The following is a 24,129-nucleotide window of genomic DNA, read 5'->3' as shown; positions in this document are numbered from 1 at the left end:
GGGGAAGGAACTGAGGGGGTTGTTTTTGTTTTCGTTTTTCTCAGGCATTTCGGTAGCTGCCTATTATCCTGGGGGCGGTGCCGCGTGTAGACCCGATGGACCCTGGCGAGGCGGCCATTTTGGAGTCTTCCCGAAGGAGCTCCAACCGGCTTTTCGCGCTGTTGTCGCGGCGGCCTTGCTGGGCAGAATGAATGTGATAGACCACTTGCGAGACATGGCGGCAGCGGGGCTGCACTCCAACGTGCGGCTCCTCAGCAGCTTGTTACTTACAATGAGTAATAACAACCCGTGAGTTGAGGCGGGGAGCGGCCTGGGGCTGAGGAGAAAGTGGCGCCGGTTTGGGAGCAGGGGCTGAGGGGACCTGGGGATTGGCGGGAAGGAGCGGCTGCGGGCCCCAGCCGAGGTTCCGAGGTCAGCGAGGGCCTCGTCGGGCGGAGCCGACTTAGGAACGAAGTTGAGTTCACTGGGTCCCCGCGTTGTGCCGGGCGCTGGAATGCGCTCCCTGCCGGGGATGCGGCGAGCGGCTGCTTCGAGAAACGGAAGGCGGGGGCTGTGAGGACCACCCTGGCGAGGGTTTCCCGAAAGTTGGGAGCAGAGGTTTTCCTGAGGAACTTGTCTCCGGGCATAGCGACTGTCACATCGCTGGGCTGACTCATCCCTTCCCAGCTCCTTCCCGAAGAACGTTTTCTCGCTCGCCGAGGCTCAAAGAAGCCCAATCCACTGGTTTTAGATCCTTGTCCTGCATTTGAGATTGATTTTTTCCCTGGGTGTGTCAGTAGGGTTTACTTTCTCGTCCCTGCAGACACCTGAAAACGGGAGACTTCCTTGATGGGTGAGAGTGGCGCCTTTTTAAGGACTCGCAGTGCCCTTTTCATGTTTCCAAAGCTGCCGCTTATGGAGTCTTATTGCGGATGAAGCACAGGGCTATTTTCAGCCTTGAGTGCATGTCGCCCCTGTGCTTAAATTTCTCCCTTGTGGTTAAATTAAAGTTCCTTCCCACGGCCTACGATGCCAAACATCTCTCTCTCTCACTCTGTGCTCCAGCTTCCCTGGCTATTCTTTCTGTTACTTGAACACACCAAGCTCGTTCTCAACTCAGGGCTTTTGCATTTGCGGTTCTGCTTGGAGTCCTCGCCTCAGAGCTGCCTCCTCATTTAGGTTTCAGCTCAGATATCCCTCCTAGAGAACTCTTTTTTTTTTTTTTTAATTTAATTTTATTTATTTTTTTATACAGCAGATTCTTATTAGTTATGTGTTTTATACATATTAGTGTATATATGTCAATCCCAATCTCCCAATTCATCCCACACCCCGCCACTTTCCCCCCTTGGCGTCCATACGTTTGTTCTCTACATATGTGTCTCACTTTCTGCCCTGCAAACCGGTTCATCTGTACCATTTTTCTAGGTTCCACATATATGCGTTAATATACGATATTTTTCTCTTTCTGACTTACTTCACTCTGTATGACAGTGTCCCTCCTAGAAAACTCCTGTCTGGCCACCAGAATTGTCCCTTACCCTCACCATTTTGTCTCTTTGCCCTGTTTTATATTCTACATCACTCTTTTTTTTTTTAACCAAGATATAATTGACATACTAGTGTCAGGTGTACAACATAATGATTCGATATTTGTCTGTATTGTGAAATGATCATCATTAGTAAGTCTGGCTAACATCTGTCACCTCACATAGTTACAGAAAAATGTTTTTCCTGTGATGGGAACTTTTAAGATCTATATTCTTCATCACTTAACACCTAATGAAATCAGCACAGTGCCTGTGTGCAGTAAGCACTCAGACGTTTATTGAAGGTGCTAAGGAAATACGTGCAACCTCAGGAAGGTGAAATACCGTGGTCAAGTTCACACCTAGTAAGTGGAAGAGCCACAGTGTCTGGATTTTGGTCCTTCTGACTCTAAAGTCTCCATTCTGACCCACCACAGTCTACTGCGTCTAAATGGCATTGTAATCTTCTACTCAGGGTGGACCCATTTGCATTTGGCCTGCTCTGGAAGCTGTCTGGGCCACTTAAGGGCGTTGCAGCTGTTGCTACCTATTTCATTTCCATTAGTGCTTTTGGACCTCACTACGGGAGACCCATCATTTTACCACCATCCACTTAGTGTTGACAGTGAGGAGCCCTGGTCTCTGTCGGCCTTCTTTGTTTATTCTGGAGCCTTTCACCTGGTTCTGAGTGATTTGTCAAAGTATACAGTGTCTACCATTGGGAATTTATGCACCAGTTAGTCATTATTCTTGGTTCTTGAAGATGTTACAGGATAGTTAGAAGGAGTTTGGTCCTTTGATTAGACTTGGCCTGTTCTTCTTTATATTAGGCTAAACTGGCAGTTTCCTTCCTCGCTTCAGGAAGTGTTTAAATTCTGACCTTTATCATTTATATTTTAATATTTCTTAATTGCCAATACACACCACAAAAAAAATCAAACAGTACTGAAGGGGTATGCAGATAGGTGTCTGCCCCTGAGTCTTGAACCTCACCCCACTATTTCCCTTCTCCAGAGGCAACAACTTAACAGTTTTTCATGTATCATTTCAGAGGTAACTTATGCATGCATAAGTAGGCATGTATGTTATAAAATATAAACATCTGAATCCTTTCTCTGAGTGTAGTATTTCTATCAAATCAACTATTTTCTTTCACATCTTATTTCTCACTAAATATATAGAATCTCAGAGTTGGAAGAGATCTCAACTATCTGGACTGTACCTTTCAGTCATTGACTTTCTTTTGTAACTTTATATCCAGTGTTTAGCCTACCTATCCTTTTTTCTTAATTATTTTTTTACTAAGATAAAACTTACATACCATCAGATTCACCCTTTTAAAGAATACATTTCTGTGGTTTTAAGTACATCCACAGAGTTGTACAACTGTCACCACTGTCTATTCCAAAGCATTTGCATTACCTCCAAAAGAAACGCCAAATGTATTAGTAGTCACTCACCAATTCCACTTGCCCCAGCCCCTGGCAACTACTAATCTATGGTACCTGTTCTTGAGTATCCTTCATTTGCTGAGCAGTTAACCATCTACAGAGTTCTTTGACTCTGACTGTTCTTTCATTTTAAGTGGCTGTAGCTTTTCCCTGTCAGTGAAAAAATGTAAACTCTAACTGGGGGAAGGATGGGATTGGAGATTAAAAATACGAGTTTCCCATTAAGATTGGTGGCCAGTCCTAGGCACTTATAACACTTGTGAGCAATATTCAAGGTTAAAGAAAAGGTTCTGAAATGTATTGGTTCCGTTACGCTGTCCTTAAATCCCTGAGACTCAGGAAGTAAAAATTCTTTTGTTAGTGAAGTTTACTTCTGTATGTAAAAAAAAAAAAAACCGTTCATCAAATAAGGCTAATCCTCACTCATTCTGTTCCACTGGCTTATCCTAGTCTATTCCCATACTTCAGTATTTTAGTATTCCCATTTTTTTCAGTATTTGAAGAGTTTTAAGTACCCTCCAAACCTCTTTTTGTTCAGCACTTAGCTAAAAAGGATTCAGAGTGGTGAGTTTCTCTTTTCCAGGTTCTTTAACCCTTCTTTAGTAATATTTAGTAATAATTAGTTAAGTCATGATTGCTCTCTTTTGTCTGTATTACCCTAAAAATTGATGTTAATATGAGAGTTATGGATATATATCAGACTCTTCAATTAAGAGGGCTTGGGTTAAAGAAGGGGAGGAAAAGATACACAGTTGACCCTTGAACAACTTTCAGAGGAGGGGAGGGGTGCCAGCCCTCCCCACAGTCAAAAATCCACGTATAAGTTATAGTTGGCCCTTTATGTATGCATTTCCTCCACATCTGCAGTTCTGCATACACGGATTCAACCAAGGGTGGTGTAGTACTGTAGTGTGTGCTATTGAAAAAAAATCTGTACATATAGGTGGACCCTTGTAATTCAAACCTGGTTTGTTCAAGGGTCAACTGTATTACATTTCTCTTGTATATCTCTGTATTACTGAATTTGATTTAGATGTATCATTGTTTTTATAGTAAAGAACAATTTAAGGCAATTTCCTACATGTGTTGACCATATTGACATGAAGTATGACTCTTGCCTCTTTTTTGGGGGACTAGCACTTGAGATAAATTTACTTTTTTGTAAACTGTCAACACAAGGCTTTGTATTAGGCTTATATAGACACTAAGAAGAGCGTTCTTTCTAACATTTCAAAACAACCCATGTAGGGGGTATACTTTCTTTGTTTTCTAGTGAGTTATTCTCCCCATCTCAGAAGTACCAGCTTTTGGTGTATCATGCAGATTCTCTCTTTCACGATAAGGAATATCGGAATGCTGTGAGTAAGTATACTATGGCTTTACAGCAGAAGAAAGCCTTAAGTAAAACTTCAAAAGTGAGACCTTCAACTGGAAATTCTGCATCCACTCCACAAAGTCAGGTAATTGGAGATAGATGTGTGATGTGTTTTTGGTTGGTTGGGTTGTTTTGAGAGCAAGAGACACTGAAGGAATTTGAAAGACTGCTGATTAGATGTAGAAGAAGTAAAATAAAAAGTAATTTTATTTATTTATTTATTTTTAATTTTATTTATGGCTGTGTTGGGTCTTCGTTTCTCTGCGAGGGCTTTCTCTAGTTGCGGCAAGCGGGGGCCACTCTTCATCGCGGTGCGCGGGCCTCTCACTATCGCGGCCTCTCCTGTTGCGGAGCACAGGCTCCAGACACGCAGGCTCAGTAATTGTGGCTCACGGGCCCAGTTGCTCCGCGGCATGTGGGATCTTCCCAGACCAGGGCTCGAACCCCTGTCCCCTGCATTGGCAGGCAGATTCTCAACCACTGCGCCACCAGGGAAGCCCCCAAAAAGTAATTTTAAAGGGGAGCTGACTGGAGAAACAAAGATGAAAAACCACTTAGATGCAAGAATGCATCCAACCGAGCACTAAGGGCTAGAAGCAAAGTTCACTCTATGGTGAATCTAAAAATAGAATTAAATTTTAAATTAATTAGTTTAAAAATTAAATAGAATTATCTAGGCTCTAACCAAAGCCATTCATTGTTCCTTCCTTTTATTTTATTATTTATTTATTTATTGGCCGCACCACACGGCACGTGGGATCTTAGTTTCCCAACCAGGGATTGAGCCTGCGCCCCCTGCGTTAGAAGCGCGGAGTCTTAACCACTGGACCGCCAGGGAAGTCCCTGTTCCTCCCTTTTATACAAACAGAACTCAAAATCTAAAGTGTTTTTAATAATTTTAATGAAAGTACACTCTTAAAATGTAACTCAGTTTTTAGGATAGTGAGTACCTGGGGAAATTTATACAAAATAATCTTATGAATTCCTACTAGTTTTGGTTGTTTGATAATTAGTTAAATAAATGAAGGGTAAAAAATTATAATTTCACCATTCGACAGTCATCCCATTCCTAGAAATTAATCCTAATAGTAGATTCACAAAAGGTTTACAAGGGTATATAATTAAGGCTGCTTATTGTAGTATTGTTTATAATGGTAAGAAACTGGAAGCAAAAGTGTTTATCAGTAGGGTCTAGTTAAATTATAATATAGCCCTAGGATGGACTATGATGGAAATATTGAAGAAATGAAATATAGAGGTATATGTGCTGATGTGGAAAACACTGTGTATATTAGTAAAGAAAATAAGGTTTGAAGCAGTGTGTTCACTACTCTTTTTGTTTAAAGGGGATGGTTTGTTTATTTTATTTTTATTTTTTGGCCACACCGCACGGCTTGCGGGACCAGGGATTGAACCCGGGCCTTCCCTGGCCCTGGGCAGTGAAAGCACGGAGTTCTAACCACTGAACTGCCAGGGAATTCCCTAAAGGGGATAGTTTATAGTTATATAAGTATATCTTGGCATATGCCTAAAATATATATGGTTAATATACATGAAAAATTTTCTGTGTGCATGAAGGAAATACATTTAATGGGAGGCTTTAGGGAGAGGGGAACTTTGACTTTTCAGTTTGAATCTGTCTTTACATTTAAATTATACATGCAACTTATATTTAAAAGGAATGTCAGTAGAATGAACTGTGAAGTGAAATTATGAGTTGTGTTCTGTATTTTTCCACATTAAAAAAAGATACAAAGTAATATTGTTGCTTTCTTTTAAAGCCTGTACATCTTCCTCTTGTTTTCTTTCTTTTTATGTAGAACCTTTGTTTGTGTTTTTTTTTTAAATGAAGCTTTTTTTTTTTTAATTTATTTAATTTTTATTTATTTTTGGCAGCGTTAGGTCTTCGTTGCTGCGCGCGGGCTTCCTCTAGTTGCAGTGAGCAGGGGCTACTCTTCGTTGTGGTGCGCGGGCTTCTCCTCGGGCTCCAGGTGCACGGGCTTCAGCAGTTGTGGCTCGCGGGCTCCAGAGCGAAGGCTCAGTAGTTGTGGCGCATGGGCTTAGTTGCTCCACGGCATGTGGGGTCTTCCCGAATCAGGGTTCGAACCCGTGTCCCCTGCATTGGCAGGCGGATTCTTAACCACTGTGGCACCAGGGAAGCCCAGAAGCTTTGTTTTTGTTATTAAAGAGCTGATTGCCAGGACTTCTGTTTTCTGACACTGAATGGAAGTCATGTGTATTATCCACACAGGATCATTCATGGAAGTAGTTAACTCTTTTTTTTTTAATAAATTTATTTTATTTATTTATTTATTTATTTATTTTTGGCTTTGTTGGGTCTTTGTTGCTGTGCGCGGGCTTTCTCTAGTTGCGGCGAGTGGGGGCTACTCTTTGTTGCGGTGAGCACGCTTCTCATTGCGGTGGCTTCTCTTGTTGCAGAGCACGGGCTCTAGGCATGCGGGCTTCAGTAGTTGTGGCTCGCAGCCTTAATAGTTGTGGCTCACGGGCTCTAGAGCGCAGGCTCAGTAGTTGTGGCACACGGGCTTAGTTGCTTCGCGGCATGTGGGATCTTCCCGGACCAGGGCTCGAACCCGAGTCCCCTGCATTGGCAGGCAGATTCTTAACCACCGCGCCACCTGGGAAGGCCAGTAGTTAACTGTTTTTGAGCACTCTGTATGCTTAACGCCATGCTGAACCTTCCATGTGAATTAAATACGTTTAATCTTTAAAGAGTCTTTTAAAAAGTTGACATACAATTCACAACATAAAATTCATAATTCAGTGGGTTTTAGTGTATTCACAGAATTGTACAACCATCAGTACTGTCTTAATTCCAGAATATTTTCATCACCCTAGAAAAACCTTGTGCCCTTTATCTCCCCAGCCCCTGGGAATCACTAACCTTTCTGCCTCTATGGATTTACCTATTCTGGACATTTTATATGAATGGAATTGTGCAATATGTGGCCTTTTGTGGCTGGCTTCTTTTACTTAGCATAATGGTTTCAAGGGTGATCCATGTTACAGCATGGAATAAAGAATCAGTTCTTTATCCCTTTTTATTGCAGAATAATATTCCATTGTATGGATATGCCATATTTTAACTATTCATTAGTTGTTGGGCATTTGGGTTGTTTCCACTTTTTTAAAAAATTAGTTAATTTTTATTTGGCTGCGTTGGGTCTTCGTTGCCGCACGTGGCTTTCTCTAGTTGCGGTGAGCGGGGGCTACTCTTCGTTGCGGTGCGTGGGCTTCTCGTTGCGGTGACTTCTCTTGTTGCAGAGCCTGGGCTCTAGGCGCATGGGCTCAGTAGTTGTGGCTCGTGGACTCTAGAGCGCAGGCTCAGTAGTTGTGGAGCATGGGCTTAGTTGCTCTGCAGCATGTGGAATCTTCCTGGACCAGGGCTCGAACCCATGTCCCCAGCATTGACAGGTGGATTCTTAACCACTGCGCCACCAGGGTAGCCCTGTTTCCACTTTTTATCTATTATTAATGCTGCTATGAACATTTGTGTGCAGGTTTTTGTGTGGACATGTTTTCAGTTCTCTTGGCTGTATACACAAAAGCAGAATTGCTGGGTCATATGGTAATTATGTTTAACGTTTTGAAGAACTGCTATACTGTTGAAGTAATATTTTGAAGAGATGTTTTCATTTCCTCTTAAGTGTCTTCCATCTGAAATTGAAGTAAAATACAAAATGGCTGAATGTTATACAATGCTAAAACAAGATAAAGATGCCATTGCTATTCTTGATGGGATCCCTTCAAGACAAAGAACTCCCAAAGTAAGTTGAATTAACAACTTGTTACATATTTTTCTCTTCCCCAGTCCTTCCAACCCTCTTCTGCCATGTTTTCAGGGACTCCATCTGAACATTTTATCCTTGTCTCTAATTCCCGCTTTGTTCCGCTGTTCTCCCTGTTTAGAGAGATGGAGGAGTGACTTTCTTATGAGACCCTGAAAATTCAGCTAATGAAAGTGGTAGCTGGAGAATAATATTACATGTGTTTATTTTTTGGTGTTTCTTATTGTAGGAAATATGATTTGCCATATACTTCCAGGTAGCAACAATACTTTTTAGAACCTCATTTTTTGTATTCTATAGGTATATCCATTTGATAATGTGTATTCCTTTCATTTTCAGAATTAAGACTACAAGATCCTTTTGTACTTATTTGTGTGTAGGATAGTATTTGTGTTTGATTTGTCAACATATTATAGTGTATAGAACACCTTCAACTGAAATCAAAAGTTCTGGTGTCTTGTCTGAGTTTAGGGCATTCAAGCTGTGTGCAGTGTGAACTTGGCACAAGTTAAAAATCTGGCTTTACTTTTTTTTTTCTTACTGAGGATAATGATACTTTCTCTGGTATAAATTAAGTTCATGTATGTGAGAATTCTTTTTAAAAGTACTATTCTATAAGGAGTATTATATTGGGCATCTCTGATTACAGGTTTTTTTGAAGTCCAGTTTAGAAAAACAATGAAAATCTTAGCTCTTAGGAGTAAATTCACATCAGTATTTAATATTCTTCATACTCTCATGTCACCTACCGTCCTCACTTCATTGAAAAACTGTTCTGTGCAGTGTGTGCTTAACAATAAGGAATTTTATAGGTATGATGTCTATGTACATCTTCCTGCCCTTAAAAGAAAAGGAATCATAACCAGTAGGGACCTGGTGTATTTAGTTAGTGTTTTTTCACGCAGGTGTTACTGAGTTTTAAAAGTAAATAATCAAACTTTATGAGAACATGTTGAAGCATCTCCTCATGTTGAGGATTTATTTAATATTTTCTGAATTTTAAAAAGTAAGCTATTTCCTCAGTATATTTTATGGTGATAGCTGTTATTAAAACCATTTGTAAGAGTATTATAGATTAACTTGTCTTATAATAAGCTGGGTGCTATATACTAAATTATGTTCTGGTACGCTATGAAAGTCTTACTCCAAGAATAATTTTTTTATATATATGAAGAGTGTCTTCTTTTGGAAAATGCTGTTTTGATTATAAACTTTGCATGGTACCTATTCCTTATCATATTGGAAATGTACCATAATTTCTTTCTTGATGACTTGAGGGAGTTCAGGGACATTTTTTAAAATGAGTAATGGCAAAGAAGCTGAGTTTTGTATCTAGCACTTTGGTGTTTACAGCCATCATTTCAGGAGAGACCAGAGGAGTCCACATATGTTAGGAGTACATATCTTTCATTCTTTATTCTGTAGAGCTGTTGTTCTGTAGAGCCAGGAGCAAGCAAAGATGTGTGCCTCACACATAAACCTAGAATATTTACAGTTTTTCTTTCTTGTCCGTTAGGGAGTTAACTGGCTTCTCAGTCTGTGTAAAGGACAAGGAAGTGAGTCAAAATGAACGTCTGTTAATGTGTGGTAAACACCGCCACACATTCTTTCACAATTTTAAAGGAAAATTCCAGTGTGAAATTATTATATCTTGGAAAATCTTCAACTTTTAAGAGAAACGTACCATCAAACAATTTCTCACTCAGTTTTTAGAACACGATGACTGCTTGTGTTTATAACTGGTAGAATGTGGCTTTAATGATGCCCCCAAGTGAGGATCTATTTTAAAAAGAATTGACTTTCCTACTAGGTAGTACTCAAAACTCACTCTTTCAAAGTGTCAGGTAGTTTAAAGGGAATTTGAATATTTGTTGAGACAGATGGTCCATCCGTCATAGTTTGCTAATAACAAGCAGTCGAGAAAGGATATTACATTTAATTCTTTTATTTTTTTCAAGTATTGACACCAGTACTGGAGTTTTCCTTTAAGTACCTTTTTTTTTGCATTTCAACATAGCCTAAAATGGAAAATCTGAGGCCAAATAAAAAATAGTTTGGGTCACTTCGCGTGTTAGGAGCTCGGGTCGTTGTGCTGTGCCGTCTTCCCGCCTGCATCAGGGACCTGCCCGACTCAGTGGCCGCCACGGCATCACATGAAGGCAAGCTTTTCGTCGGAGGGCTGAGTTTTGACACCAACGAGCAGTCACTGGAGCAGGTCTTCTCAAAATATGGACAGATCTCGGAAGTGGTGGTCGTGAAAGACGGAGACCCAGCGATTGAGGGGCTTTGGGTTTGTCACCTTTGAGAACATCGACGATGCCAAGGACGCCATGATGGCCATGAATGGGAAGTCTGTGGATGGGTGGCAGATCCAGGTCGACCAGGCTGGCAAGTCGTCTGATAACCGATCCCACGGGTACCGAGGTGGCTCTGCCGGGGGCCAGGGCTTCTTCCGCGAGGGGCGAGGGCCGAGGCCGGGGCCGTGGGTTCTCCAGAGGAAGAGGGGACCGCGGCTACAGGGGGAGCCAGTTCGAGTCCAGGAGTGGGGGCTATGGAGGCTCCAGAGACTACTACAGCAGCCGGAGTCAGGGTGGCAGCTGCGGTGACTGGAGCTCGGGCGGGTCCTACAGAGACAGCTACGACAGTTACGCTACGCACAACGAGTAAAAATCCTTCCTGCTCGAGATCGTCCTTCCAGTGGCCGTATATTTAAAGATTTTGGGAGCTCCGCTGAATCGTTTATGTGTAGTGATTACACCTCCTTGTACCCACTTTTGTAGTCTTACTGGTTCTGATCTTGTCAAACACAGCCTGACTGCTTCTGGCCCCCAGATGGCCTTGTTACTACACTTTGCTTTTTAAGGAAGCGCTGTCTGTTTTTAAGAGTCTTAAAAACGTTTTGAAGAGCACTTCCAGTTTTACTTTTACCTTTTTACTGTGAGCCAAGAGTTTTTTTTTTTTTTTTAAATCACCAGGGGTTGTGAGAGTTTTGTTTTTTGTTTTCGGTTGTGTTGCTTTTTTCTTTTTCTTTTCATTGGGGTCGGCCCTGTGAAGTTGGGTGCCCCGAGTCACTTCTGTTTGAGATTGAACAGACTCTGAATCTGCTCTTTGTCCGAAGCTGAGCAAGTTGTAGCTTTTTTCCAACTCGGTGTCACGTTTCTGAGTGTAGCGTGGTAGAACCGTGCGGGTGGCAGCAGAGCACCCGGGCTGCCCTGGCCCGGGCGTCCACCTGTCCTGTGGGACCCACAGTAGACTTGCAGACATCCCTGAGAGGTTCTTGAAAATGTGTATTTATATTGTCCTTTTTTACCGGAAGACGTACACATATCCCATCAATGTTGTATCTGAAGGGGTGAAGGAATTCTTATACGCAGTTTTCTTTGGCTTCACGAAGCCGATTAAAAGACCATCTGAATGAAAAAAAAAAAAGTTTTATTTCTAGTATTTCATTATTTCATTGTTTGAATCAGTATGGATTAATGGCATACTAGATTTTTATATACTATGAGTTCATAACTGGAACAGATGTTGATGTTCTTCATCTTCAGAGTAATTTTTAGTAAGTGTCTGGCATACCAAGCTTCAGATAATTGAGGAGATTGGGGATTGGCTTTTTTTTTTCTTTTGTGCCCTCATGTTGACTGCTTCCTTAGGTTAATGATCTGGCAAACAATGTGTTCTATTTAATATCTATTAATTTTAAATTGGAAAATTGTGTTTTTCTCTTTGTACTATTGAGAATATTTATCCCTTCCCTGTAACTTCTATATTCTTTGGAACTTTTAGGTATTCTCAAATTTTCCCTGTTGCATTTTTAGGAAGGGTTTTTCTTTATCTTTTTTTTTTTTTAACTAGAGGTTTTCTGAGTTACATATTTGAATTGTGCTAAAAATGCATTCACTAGATTTAAATAGTGTAGCTAATCTCAGGATCATCATCACCTCTAGAGGTCAGTTAGAGTTTGATTTTTGTAGCATTACTTTGATCAGTCAGACAGTACCTGTGGGTCAAAGCTTTAAGCATTAGAAAGGCTAGAGTCTAGCTGCTAGACCAATTGTCAGAGAGAAGCCAAGTGTTTTACTTCTGTATCTGTCATTTCCTTTTTGAGGAAAATTCATCTGATCTTTTTTAATTAGCTGTGTTAAGAATTCCTCACTTTCTCATGCTGTGATATTAATTGCATTTAGAATATGTAAACTTAAAAAATAAAATATGTAAACAAACATTTTTAGGGTAGTTCACCTTCTGTCTTAAAAATCAAGGTAATTAGAATTCTGTAACATTTCTCAAATGAATGTTACTTCCATTTCCAGAGGCAGCATCTTTGGTCCAGATATTTTTGGACCTTTTGGCTGGGTAAGTGAGAGGAATTTGGGGGGAAATGGGAGGACATAGGAAAAACAAAGTAGTAATTTCCTCTTTGGTTTGAAGAATGGGGTTGGGCTTTATTTCCACACGGCTTTGGGTAGATTTTCCAGTAAAAAGTAGAATAGCTGATAATAAAAATCAGGACTTATTGATGGTGAGATTTTGTTTTTAAATATATACTTACCTTATTGTCCTTTCTTTTCATTACAGATAAACATGATGCTGGCAAACCTGTACAAGAAGGCCGGTCAGGAGCGACCTTCAGTCACCAGCTATAAGGAAGTGCTGAGGCAGTGCCCATTAGCCCTTGATGCCATTCTAGGTACAGGTCATTCTCTCCCTATTTTCATGGAGTGTTTACTCTCTAAGATAATCTTGGCTGTACATTAGAATAACTTTATTTTTTTTAAAGTTGCCCATGCCTCACCTCCAGAGAGTGAGTCAATAGGTTACTATTGCCGTGTATTCTTTCACTGATCAAGAAATACTGTACTTGTTCTGTCATATCCATCTTGCTTAGAATAGGGAAAGGGCTGCCTTATAACCTAGGGAAAGGGTAGCCTATTGCTTTTTGCATTGTAGAAGAAGGATGCTATGCCTCACCTTCTTTCTCCTACTTTCTGTTGGATTAGGTTTGCTGTCCCTTTCTGTAAAAGGTGCAGAGGTGGCATCAATGACGATGAACGTGATCCAGACCTTGCCTAACTTAGATTGGCTCTCTGTGTGGATCAAAGCGTATGCTTTTGTGCACGTTGGTGACAACTCGAGAGCAATCAATACCATCTGGTGAGAGCCACGAAGTTAATTCAGTATTCCTGGGGCCCTTGTATGGGGGTTTTATGTATATAAATTAACAAAACAGAAAAATGGATGCTTATCTGTTGGTATTACAGCCAGTTGTCCCTAGGCTTTGTTAGTCTGTTAATGTACTGAATGGTCCCAGATGTAATAGTCTCTGTTAAATGTAAACCTGGACCGAGTTTAGCTCTGTACTTGCAAAAGTAGTAACCTTTGCAAAACAGACGGCCTTAGTGTGTCATACTTGAACCTGGAAGAACATCTTTTTGGATGCCCCAGAAGCATAGTTTATTGCAGCATCTGACCTGGGTTGCCTCAGGACTGGGATTTTTCTTTCTAGTCAGGTAAAGTCCAAGGACAACAGAGTGGGGTTTGTGTTAGACAAAGTCATCTGGTTGAATAATAAGTAGCTGTCACTTTGAATGACGTTACATTTAACACCATATAGTGTATGTTATCCTCTGAAAAACTGCAACCAGAAAGTTTCTAGGTAATGAGAGAGATTTCTGCTTTATTCTGTGTATTTACTATCCAATCTTGTATAACTTTAAGTTAAAAGCTCAGAATAAGAAAATCTAGCTACACTTTTTTTTTAGTCTTTCCTTGTGAAAAATCTTGTCCATACACAGAAGAAAATAGTGCCCATATACCCATCACCCAGATTCAACAACTAAGAGGATTTACAATAGATTTTAAGGTTCAATGTTTAATATCTTAAAGTTCACTAGAGAAAAAGTCCTTGTTGAGAGATAACGTGGACCTACTGGGAAGCTTAGCAGATCTGTACTTCAGAGCTGGAGACAATAAAAACGCTGTCCTCAAGTTTGAACAGGCACAGATGTTGGATCCTTATCTGATAAAAGGTAAGTAATTCTTGGGGCAGGATGGAGGTGGCTGTAGAGGGGCAAATCAGAAGATAGGGAGAAGATGTAACATGATCTTCTGATACAATTTTTTGTAAAAAATATTTTATAAAATTTATGAGAGTAGCCTTTTACCTTTTTTTTTTTTTAGGTCTTGACAATGTCTCTGACACTTGGGTAATTCCATTTTGAGCAGTTGTTTTTGCGTGAATTCAAGTGTCATCTCCCCACAGATCATTATTTGGCTTTTTTTCTTTGGGGAGGGATCATAGCCCTTCCTTATGATTTACAGATTTATGATGTGCCTGACTGAGAATTTGGATGGCGTCCCCAGAACCGTATATCCTTTTAGGGAATTTAGCTTTACTGTGTCCTTAAATATAGTTAAAAAGGAGTAAGTGAACAGATACTAAGAAAGTGATCAGGTGGTTAAAGGAAGTAATTAGAAATGAACAACAAAAAAATCATTGATTTAAAAGAAGATTGCTGCTGAAGGAGGTAAGCCGCAGGGACTTCCAAAGGGTGGCTGTCGGGTAAGTGGCAGTGAGTGAAGGGTAATGTGCGCAGGAATAGTAGGAATTAAGGTTGGGTAGATAGGCTGAAGTCTGCTTGTAAAGGCCCAAAAAAGGTCATCAGAAAAACATGGCCTTGTGACAATAAACAGTTTTGTAGACTCTTTTTTTTTTCTTTTAATAAATAAATTTATTTATTTATTTATTTTTGGTTGTGTTGGGTCTTCGTTGCTGTGCACAGGCTTTCTCTAGTTGTGGTGAGCGGGGGCTACTCTTCGTTGTGGTGCACGGGCTTCTCATTGCGGTGGCTTCTCTTGTGGAGCACGGGCTCTAGGCGCACAGGCTTCAGTAGTTGTGGCATGCAGGCTCAGTAGTTGCGGCGCATGGGCTTAGTTGCTCCGCGGCATGTGGGATTTTCCCGTTCCAGGGCTCGATCCTGTGTCCCCTGCACTGGCAGGCGGATTCTTAACCACTGTGCCACCAGGGAAGTCCCAGTTTTGTAGAGTTGACAGAGTGGTGGGGTGGAACTTCACAAGCATGTAGATGGGGAAACAGATCCAGAAAGATGAATTTGTTTGCCCAAGGTCCCCTCCTGCCCAGTGTTATTCCTCTTCTTCAAACTGCCTGTGCCCATGATGAAAATGATGTTTTAGAAGTACTAGCCTGGCAGTAGTCAGCATCTTGGAGTTAGAAGCTCAGACCCGAGTCCAGGGGCCAGCAGGGAGAGTTGCAGTAATCTTGGTTTGAGAGGCATTTTCTTGGGAATCTGAAGGAATGTTAAGGAATGGAGGGTAATGGTGGTAAGAGATGGGTGACAGCGAGCTTGGGGCCTTTTTTTAATAGAACATGAGCGAGAATAGGGGGGGGTGGGGGGTAGGGCTGGGGGATGATCTTAAATGAACTAGACTCCAGAAGGAACTAGATGCTTTTTCTAGAATAGGCTAACTTTTTCTGAGACCGTCATATTAAGTGTGTACTCCTGACTGTGTCTAGACCTGTTGGAAGAGAGAACTTAATTTGATGCCTTTTTTGGGCCTTTTCTGGTTATGTGTTAGGATAGCTGTATTATCACGCCACAGGATATAGGGACAAATAATTCCTGAAAATAACAGGCTTTCAAATTGTGAGGTAGGTCCTTCTACTCCTTTGTCTTTTTTTTTTTTTTTTTTTTTTTTGAACTTTTGGATGTGTTTTGTCTTTTTTTTTTTTTTTTTGTATTTATTTTTGGCTGTGTCGGGTCTTCGTTTCTGTGTGAGGGCTTTCTCTAGTTGCAGCAAGCGGGGACCACGCTTCATCGCGGTGCGCGGGCCTCTTCACTATCGCGGCCTCTCTTGTTGCGGAGCACAGGCTCCAGACGCGCAGGCTCAGTAGTTGTGGCTCACGGGCCCAGTTGCTCCGCGGCATGTGGGATCCTCCCAGACCAGGGCTCGAACCCGTGTCCCCTGCATTAGCAGGCAGGTTCTCAACCACTGCGCCACCAGGGAAGCCCTGTGTTTTGTCTTTTTAATAGTCATTCTGTAGGAAACTGGGAATGCTGGTGGGAGGAGCTCATGATGGTGGAGAGGGCTCAGACCCTGCAGGAGCTGGGGCCTCAGTGTGGACTCTGATGAAGGTTACAGCTCCTTCAGAAAAGACCCCTGCTGCTTTGTTTAATGAGCCTCTTCCTCTGTAGGAATGGATGTATATGGCTACCTCCTGGCACGAGAAGGGCGGCTGGAGGATGTGGAGAACCTTGGCTGCCGCCTTTTCAATATTTCTGATCAACATGCAGAACCCTGGGTGGTCTCTGGGTATGTTTATGCATTCCCTTTTCTCCCCAGTTTTAGTAGATTCTTTAGGAAATTGTGGTTCCTCCTCAATAGAATATAGATTTGAAAGCTCTGGTTTAAGGGATAATCAGACTTGGATTCAAATCATGGTCTGCCTGTGACTTTGGATACATCATTTACTTCTCTGAGTCTGTTTTCTCATTTGGAAAATGCGGGTAATACCCCAGCTTTGTGGGGTAGGTGTTTACTGAGATAGTGAATGCATCATGCTCAGCACTGCACCTGCACACGGGCAGCCATCAGTGAGCAGGCCAGGAACTGTGCTGCTGTTATTAACCTGGCTTTACAAATTCTCTGAATGTCTCTGACCTGATAACATACCCAGATCGTCAGGTTCTTTTTTTTTTTTTAATTTTATTATTATTTGGCTGTGTCGGGTCTTAGTTGCAGCTCATGGGCTCTTCGTTGCAGCGTGTGGGCTTCTCTAGTTGCGTCCTGTGGGCTCAGTGGTTGCGGTGCGCGGGCTCTAGAGCGTGCGGGCTTAGTTGTCCCGCGGCATGTGGGATCTTAGTTCCCCAACCAGGGATTGAACCCACGTCCCCTGCATTGGAAGGCTGATTCTAAACCACTGGACCCCCAGGGAAGTCCCCATCAGGTTCTTTTTTGTAATTTTTCCCTACCGTATCAAGATTTCTCCCTTAAAAATAAATATTCAGTAGATTCTTGTTCTGTTTTTTCACTAATATCTTAGGCTAAAGTTGTAAGGGGTTTGTAGTAAGGATCACGTAGAGGGCCTTTTCTTTGATTTTCCTTTTCGAAGAAGTTTCTTTATGGTCTTATCTCAGATAACTTTTGGTTGTTTTTTCTTCCAGGTGTCATAGCTTCTATAGCAAACGCTACTCCCGAGCCCTCTATTTAGGAGCCAAGGCCATTCAGCTGAACAGTAATAGTGTTCAAGCTTTGCTACTTAAGGGAGCAGCACTTAGAAACATGGGCAGAGTCCAAGAAGCAATAATCCACTTTCGGGAGGCTATACGTCTTGCACCTTGTCGCTTAGATTGTTATGAAGGTAAGATAAAAAATATAGATGAATGGTGTGGATCTGTAGATGTGGCGACAGCACTCAGATGGAAGGTTTTGTTGGGCCAGCAGTTTCCAAAGTTTGTTGTACATTGGAGTCCTCTGGGGGAACTTTGAAAAATCCTGATGCTAGGTCACTCCAGTACTGTTTAAGTCAGAATATTTGCTGTTGGGATATAGGCATCAGTACTTTTTTAAGATCACAGGTAATGCCATTGTGCAGACATATTTGGGAACCACTGCATTAGGCATTATAAATTCATTTAGGGCCGGACTTTTCACTCCATACTTTCAATCCATTTTTCTCATTTTTTGTTTCTGATTTTTGGTTAGGGTATAGTTGGGTTGGGTTTTTTTCCTGTTTTGTTTCTCAGACGTGGGCCACTCATTGATGTGAGTTTCTCTGTGCTGGCACTGTGCTGAATTGCTTGGTACGTCTTTATTCTTTTTTTTTTTTCTTTTTTTTAATGTTTATTTATGTATTTGGCTGTGCCAGGTCTTAGTTGTCGGGTGCGGGATCTTTAGTTGCAGCATATGTGGGATCTAGTTCCCTGACCAAGGATCGAACCCGGGCCCCCTGCATTGGGAGCACAGAGTCTTAACCACTGGACCACCAGGGAAGTCCCTGTCTTTATTCTTTTTTACAGTTGTCTTACCTTGGGCCAGAAATATTACTCATAGGGTAACTCAATATCCACATGACAGTGTTGGTTGTGGGAACTGGTCAGTTCATTGTGACCTCTAGAGTAGGCATGATCAGGGTCAAATTTTGTTTTGTTATGTACTATTTTAAGTTCGTGTGAACTGCCCCTAGGAGTTCAAAGCTGTGCCAGCTTCAGCAGCATTTGGTGACTCAGTCAGAGGCATTAAAATAGATCTTACAAGATGCAGTTCCTCCAAAGCATATTTTTGTAAGAATTTAAAAATAAACCCAGGAGTCTAGGAGTGATTTGCTCTTAACAGGAAGATGAGTTCAAATTTGAGAAATAAAATTTGGAAGTTGGAGTAAAGAACAAATCTGCTTAGATAGCCAGAGAACTATGCCTGTTGTGGATTTGTTCTTAAGAAACTGCAGCAAACCAAGCTTTTGGTTTCAAATTAAATTCTTGATCCTGAAACTGTAACTTCCCTAGCCTCCCAGCTGCTTTTATCACGCTAACTCCTGTCTGCTGTGTGCCTGTTTCACAAGAGCCCAGGAATGCAGCTAACTGCATTACCACAGTGAGTGGTTGGACACAGGATAGTTAAGAGTTGTTCCCCAGTTGGCCAGTGAGGCTTTATGGGATGCCTTCACTCAAGCTACAATTTGGAAATTTGGGTCAGGGTGACTTGGTTATGCCTTCTGGTGCTTCTTGCAGCCGCCAACCAAGCTTTCTTTACTGGTGGGGGCCCTGGATCAGTGAAGTGCATTCTTCACATTTCCCTCTGAATTTCCAGTGGGGCTTTAGCAGGAAAGTAAAACTATTCAGTAGGTAGTTACAACCAACCACCATATTCTGAATCCACCATGTGGCCCTTAAGAGTTAGGTAATTTCTGGTTAAGTAACCATAGTGTGTGGTAGAATGTGCACATATGTTATAAATGCCACTAGGGTGGAGGAGTATACAGAGAAAATCTGCCAGGGAGTGTGTGGGTTTGGGGTTTAAGCTGTTTTTCTGTTTTGATGAGTGCTTTGGTAAAAAGTACCTCCTCTGTTCTCTTTGATTCCTTGGCATGAACAGTTGAGAGTTGACTGTACTTGAAATGTCCCCGTGGAGCATCTTGCCGTGGGTATGGAAAGAGGCAGGAGCTGCCGATCTCAGTGTATTTGATCCATCTGATTAAGCCCTTTCCATCCAGTTTAGGGAAACCCTCAGCAAATGCTTCTTGAGATAACGTTTATGTTTCAAATGAAAAGGTCTTCCTTTCTCCTGAGGTTGCTCCCTAGGTCCTTTAGTTTTTAGAGCTGGACATTCGCTGTGGACTGTAGGAGCCCTCCCCTTTAAATGTAGGACTAAAGGTGACTGAGCACAGCTGGAAATTAACAGTTTGTTAAGAGGCAGCAAAACCTTGGGTTTTGTTGGAAACCTCATCTTTCACAGTATCAATTAATGAGTAGTGTCACATTTGTTCCTCTGACATGCAGCTGGGCTGCCTACATGCTTTGGTTTACTGGTGCATGTTTGTTTCCTTCACTAACTGAAGGTGCCTTTGCACTACAGGCTTTTTCCACGTCCGTCAGGTGCTCTGGGGAAGAGCACCTCTTAGCTGTTCCATCAACATACCCTTCAGTCTGATCTCACCATCAGAGTTTTCCCTTGGCCTGCCCTTTGTTTGAAACTTTGAAGGTTTGTAATTTGGAAGGCTGTCAGAATGGAAGCATGGCTTGGAATGGTAATGTGGTTGAACTTTGTGTTATATTTTTTCAGGTCTCATCGAATGTTACTTAGCCTCCAACAGTATTCGTGAAGCCATGGTAATGGCTAACAATGTTTACAAAACTCTAGGAGCAAATGCACAGACCCTTACCCTTTTAGCCACCGTTTGTCTTGAAGACCCAGTGACACAGGAGAAAGCCAAAACTTTATTAGATAAAGCCCTGACTCAAAGGCCGGACTACATTAAGGCTGTGGTGAAAAAAGCGGAACTGCTTAGTAAGTGTATCTTGTTTACTTCCCTGTTCGTAGTTAATTGTGTAAAACCTCATCTCAGTTGGATTCCCTAGTCCCAGTTGGTTACAGATGACCAAACAGGTGTGTGCTTTTGCAGTGGGTCTGAGCCCATGTGAATTGATTTATATTTAGCACAACCAAACGTAATTGGCTTAGACCTGCTTGGATTGGCAGTGAATGACTTTTGTGGAGTGGCTCAAACCAGGTGTACTTGGTTAGTACCTATTCAGCTCACTTTGTCCTGAACTAATCTGGGCCAAATATAACTGGTTTTAACCAATTTGAATTGTTTTGACCCATCTTGATTCTCTTATGACTTCCTTTTTAGCCTTGGTTTTTTAAGTCCTGATTTATGATGGACTGAGTTTAGGGTAGTTTGGCAAATAAAATCCATTTTGGCTTTTTATATGAACTTTGGTCGTGAGTAAGTTTTTAAAAATCAGAACTCAAACTGCAGAGTTCCTAATGGAATAAGAATTCAAACGAGCTTGTTCTTCCTGCCACACCACTGTTCTCTTGACATCTATAAATAGATGTTGGATTGTGATCATTGTTTTGGTTTTGTGTATATGACTTGCGATGGGAATATATTTCAAAATGTTGTGTAAGTAGGAAAATGAGGGTCTTTTTCTTTCCAGGCAGAGAACAGAAATATGAAGATGGAATTGCTTTGCTGCGGAACGCACTAGCTAATCAGAGTGACTGTGTCCTGCATCGGATCCTAGGAGATTTCCTTGTAGCTGTCAATGAGTATCAGGAAGCAATGGACCAGTATAGTATAGCACTAAGGTAGGCACTTAGCCTCCCATGGGGGGAAGGTCATTGAGGGGTAGAGGAAGCAGGGAACAATGTAACAGGAGTTCTGGAAACACACACACTTTGTGCCCACGGTTGAAAACAGTAATAATAGTAATGGTAGAGTTGTTTGTAAATTTATGACTTCTAAAGTCTTTTCCTTAAGTGATATTAACAACATTAAAGAACTGTTTCACTCATAACCAGCCACACCACTATAACATCTGTTTTCATTTGTGTAGATCATCTTCCTGGCCTTGCCAACACATATACGTATTTTTATAGGGTTATACGTAGTATATATTTTATATTCTGCTTTTTCAATCAACGTATTGTAAGTACTTTCCCATGTTTCTACCTACTGTAGTAGTTAAGAACTTAAGCTCTGAAGAGTACTACCTTTACCACCTGTTATCTTGGGCAAGTTACTAACAGATTTCCTTGTCTATATCTACCTTATTAGGTATTAAATGATTAAATGAGGATTAAATGATTATTCCATGTAAAGCTCTTAGCACTGTGCTGGTATATAGTAAATACTAAATAAATAGTGGTATTCTTACTTCTTAATACAGAAGTGATTTCTTTGAGGGTTGTCTGTGTGTCTATAAAGTTATGGTGGAGGCCTGTCTTTAATTGAGTCTGATCACATCCATTTACTTGTTCAGCAGTTAAGCACCACTCATGTGCCTGGCATCTCAGTAACCACTGGGGATGCTGTGATTCCGGGAGCTCTCAGTCTCAGACATGCAGACTGATAGATACCATGTGCTAAGTGCTTTCAAAGCAGTCTCTAGAAGGCAAGGTGGGAGTGCAGAGGGTGGGGAGCGCTGGGTGTGGGTGAGAGCTGTATGGAAGGTTTCAGAGAATAGGAGTTGTTACAATCAATCTACAGTTATATAAGTAGGAACAGGATTCCAACATGGGTTTCATTTGCTTTTTGGAAACCCAGAAGCAAATGTGAAAATAAAATATAGAGACGGGATTTGCTAGATTGGACACCGGCTGGCCTCAGTGATGGTCACAAAGGCAAGAGGAGAGATTGCTTAGGAACCAAGTAAATAAATGTTCTGGACCCTCTGAACTTTGAGGGTTTTGGCATGCACAATACTCTTAGCTGCTACAGTCAAATGCCCAGGTGGGGTAGCTTTGGGTCCTGGGGTCTAACCTAGGAGTTGACAGATCTGTTCCATGGTAAGCATGATGATTTTGGTTGACTACTGAAATGCTGATATGTTTAATTATATCATAAGAACCTGGAACAATTTTACTCACAGAAAAATAAGTATTTTTTGTAAACTTGTAACTTAAAAACCCAATACTGTTAAATTATATTTGAATTTTTCTGTTAGTGCTTGTTTGCTACTTTTTCATTTGTGTTATCTAGTATCTTCCTCTGGCAGAATGCTAGGGGTATTAAGTGTGAAAAGGTTTAAGAAATAAATGGAGAAAACTCAAATTGAGAATTCTAAAACTTAGGACAAGATGCCTTTTCTCGCTTCTAGTGGTGGACTCCCTCGATCCTCCCTATGGAACTGGAGTTGTTTGGAGAGGCCAGGCATTAGCAGTTTCTCTGTGACTGGGTGGTCATTTCACTGCTGTGCCAGGGAGAGATGACGCATCAGCCAGCAAGAAGCAAGGCAGAGATTCAGGCCTCTCCTTTGTTTTGTTGTCCCCTAGTTTGGACCCCAATGACCAGAAGTCTCTAGAGGGGATGCAGAAGATGGAGAAGGAGGAGAGTCCCACGGATGCCACTCAGGAGGAGGATGTGGACGACATGGAAGGGAGTGGGGAAGAAGGGGACCTGGAGGGCAGCGACAGTGAGGCGGCCCAGTGGGCTGACCAGGAGCAGTGGTTCGGCATGCAGTGAGGCAGGCACAGCTCCGTGGCCACATTGGCCTGCCCTGCTCTGAGCACTTCCATGGACTGAAGGAACCTGTAGGAGCCCGCTCTCTGGGAGGACAATGATTCAGCATGTGATTGCAGCAGGGGTCTCTGCCCCTTGCTCCATATTTCTAGTAGTGACTTCATTTTTAAAAACTGAGCCTGACCAACCTTCCATATATCTCCATCCTCCTCTGCTCCGGTCAGGGAGGACCAAGTGAGCGCTCAGAGGCCCGTGGACATGTCGGGGCTTCTGGGACAGAGTGCTTTTTATAGAACTAACTTCTAAATCTGAAAGCTCGAGGAATAGACAGTGTTTTGTCTGTGATGTTGTGGATGGGTTTAAAGGAGCGACCTGTTCCCCAGAGCAAGAGTGTCATCTCCCAGCAGCAGCATGGACTGGCCCTTTCAGAGAGGGTTTCCTGTCCCAGAAATCATCCTGGGTTGTCCAAACTTCCCTAGTAACCTTGCTTCCTTCTGCAATGTTAGTAATGCCTTAAGCTGACAGTTGCTGTTTTGCAGAACAGTTTTCCTATTTGCTAATCTGGTAACTTGCCTTTGAGCCTGGGCTGAATCTGAGAAACAAGTGTGACCTAGAGCATGAACAGAGGCGCAGTTGGGGTAATTAATAAAACTGTTTTTTGTACAGTAATGGTGTTGGGTTGGTCAGAATGGAAGCCCTTTATAGATTCTTTTTTTGGTCTCTTATTTACAGTGCATTGATTCAGCTCTAGAAGTATTTGCCATAAATAGACTCCCTTTTTCTCAGAGTGCTGGGAGCTGGGAGGATTGGGAACCTCAGGTAACACTGAGCTGGTTCATCCATTTGCATTTTTAATTGGTAAATTCCTGGGGAGAGTCTTTGGCCAGATTTTAGACTGATTCTGCCTGTCTCTGTCTGGGGCGCTGAGGTCGGTGTCTGGTTTCAGCATTCTGTTGTGGGGTCAGCAGGGGGCTCATTCCCTGGGCTCGGGTGCTGGGAGACTACCCACCCTTTCCCCCTTGTTTAATATGTGATGCTTTTGGAGGTGAATGTAGTGGGGGGTGTCGCAGCTAACCCCAGATTCTCATTAAAATTAGTCAAAGGTGGTACAAAATGGGAATTTGACATAAATGTAAAGTTCTGTCTTAATGTGTAAAAACAGAGAAGTGTACAATAGCTCAGGAGCTTAGAACATCTGGTAACTGCAGTTTAAAGTGGGCAAAAAGTTACTGTTAAAGTATCTTTCAGTATGAGAACCAAAGCTTGGGCAGCATCATTTGATGGA

General features: G+C 41.9%; 1 protein-coding gene and 1 pseudogene across 1 annotated transcript; both read left to right on the top strand.

The window, feature by feature from the left end:
- The first annotated feature begins 107 nt into the window (after positions 1-107).
- ANAPC7 (anaphase promoting complex subunit 7) lies at positions 108-23,509 on the top strand. The gene is made up of 11 exons (XM_068562830.1): positions 108-288; positions 4,233-4,419; positions 8,000-8,119; positions 12,719-12,830; positions 13,141-13,294; positions 14,027-14,169; positions 16,354-16,471; positions 17,323-17,519; positions 19,940-20,164; positions 20,821-20,971; positions 22,658-23,509. The coding sequence occupies exons 1-11, from the start codon at positions 188-190 to the stop codon at positions 22,845-22,847; spliced, it is 1,698 nt and encodes a 565-aa protein (XP_068418931.1). The 5' UTR covers positions 108-187; the 3' UTR covers positions 22,848-23,509.
- LOC137776947 (cold-inducible RNA-binding protein pseudogene) lies at positions 9,902-11,201 on the top strand (annotated as a pseudogene).
- Positions 23,510-24,129: the final 620 nt, after the last annotated feature.

The sequence above is a fragment of the Eschrichtius robustus genome, chromosome 14 (assembly GCF_028021215.1).
Source record: "Eschrichtius robustus isolate mEscRob2 chromosome 14, mEscRob2.pri, whole genome shotgun sequence".
NCBI lineage: Eukaryota > Metazoa > Chordata > Mammalia > Artiodactyla > Eschrichtiidae > Eschrichtius > Eschrichtius robustus.
Note: the sequence above shows the minus strand (reverse complement) of the source record. Positions and strands in the feature narration are given on the sequence as shown.

Excerpts from the sequence above, each read along its gene's own strand:
- ANAPC7 (XM_068562830.1), top strand. The coding sequence starts at position 188 with ATGAATGTGATAGACCACTTGCGAGACATGGCGGCAGCGGGGCTGCAC. Across the intron at positions 17,520-19,939 it reads TCGCTTAGATTGTTATGAAG|GTCTCATCGAATGTTACTTA; the intron begins GTAAGATAAAAA and ends ATATTTTTTCAG. Across the intron at positions 20,165-20,820 it reads GAAAAAAGCGGAACTGCTTA|GCAGAGAACAGAAATATGAA; the intron begins GTAAGTGTATCT and ends TTTTCTTTCCAG.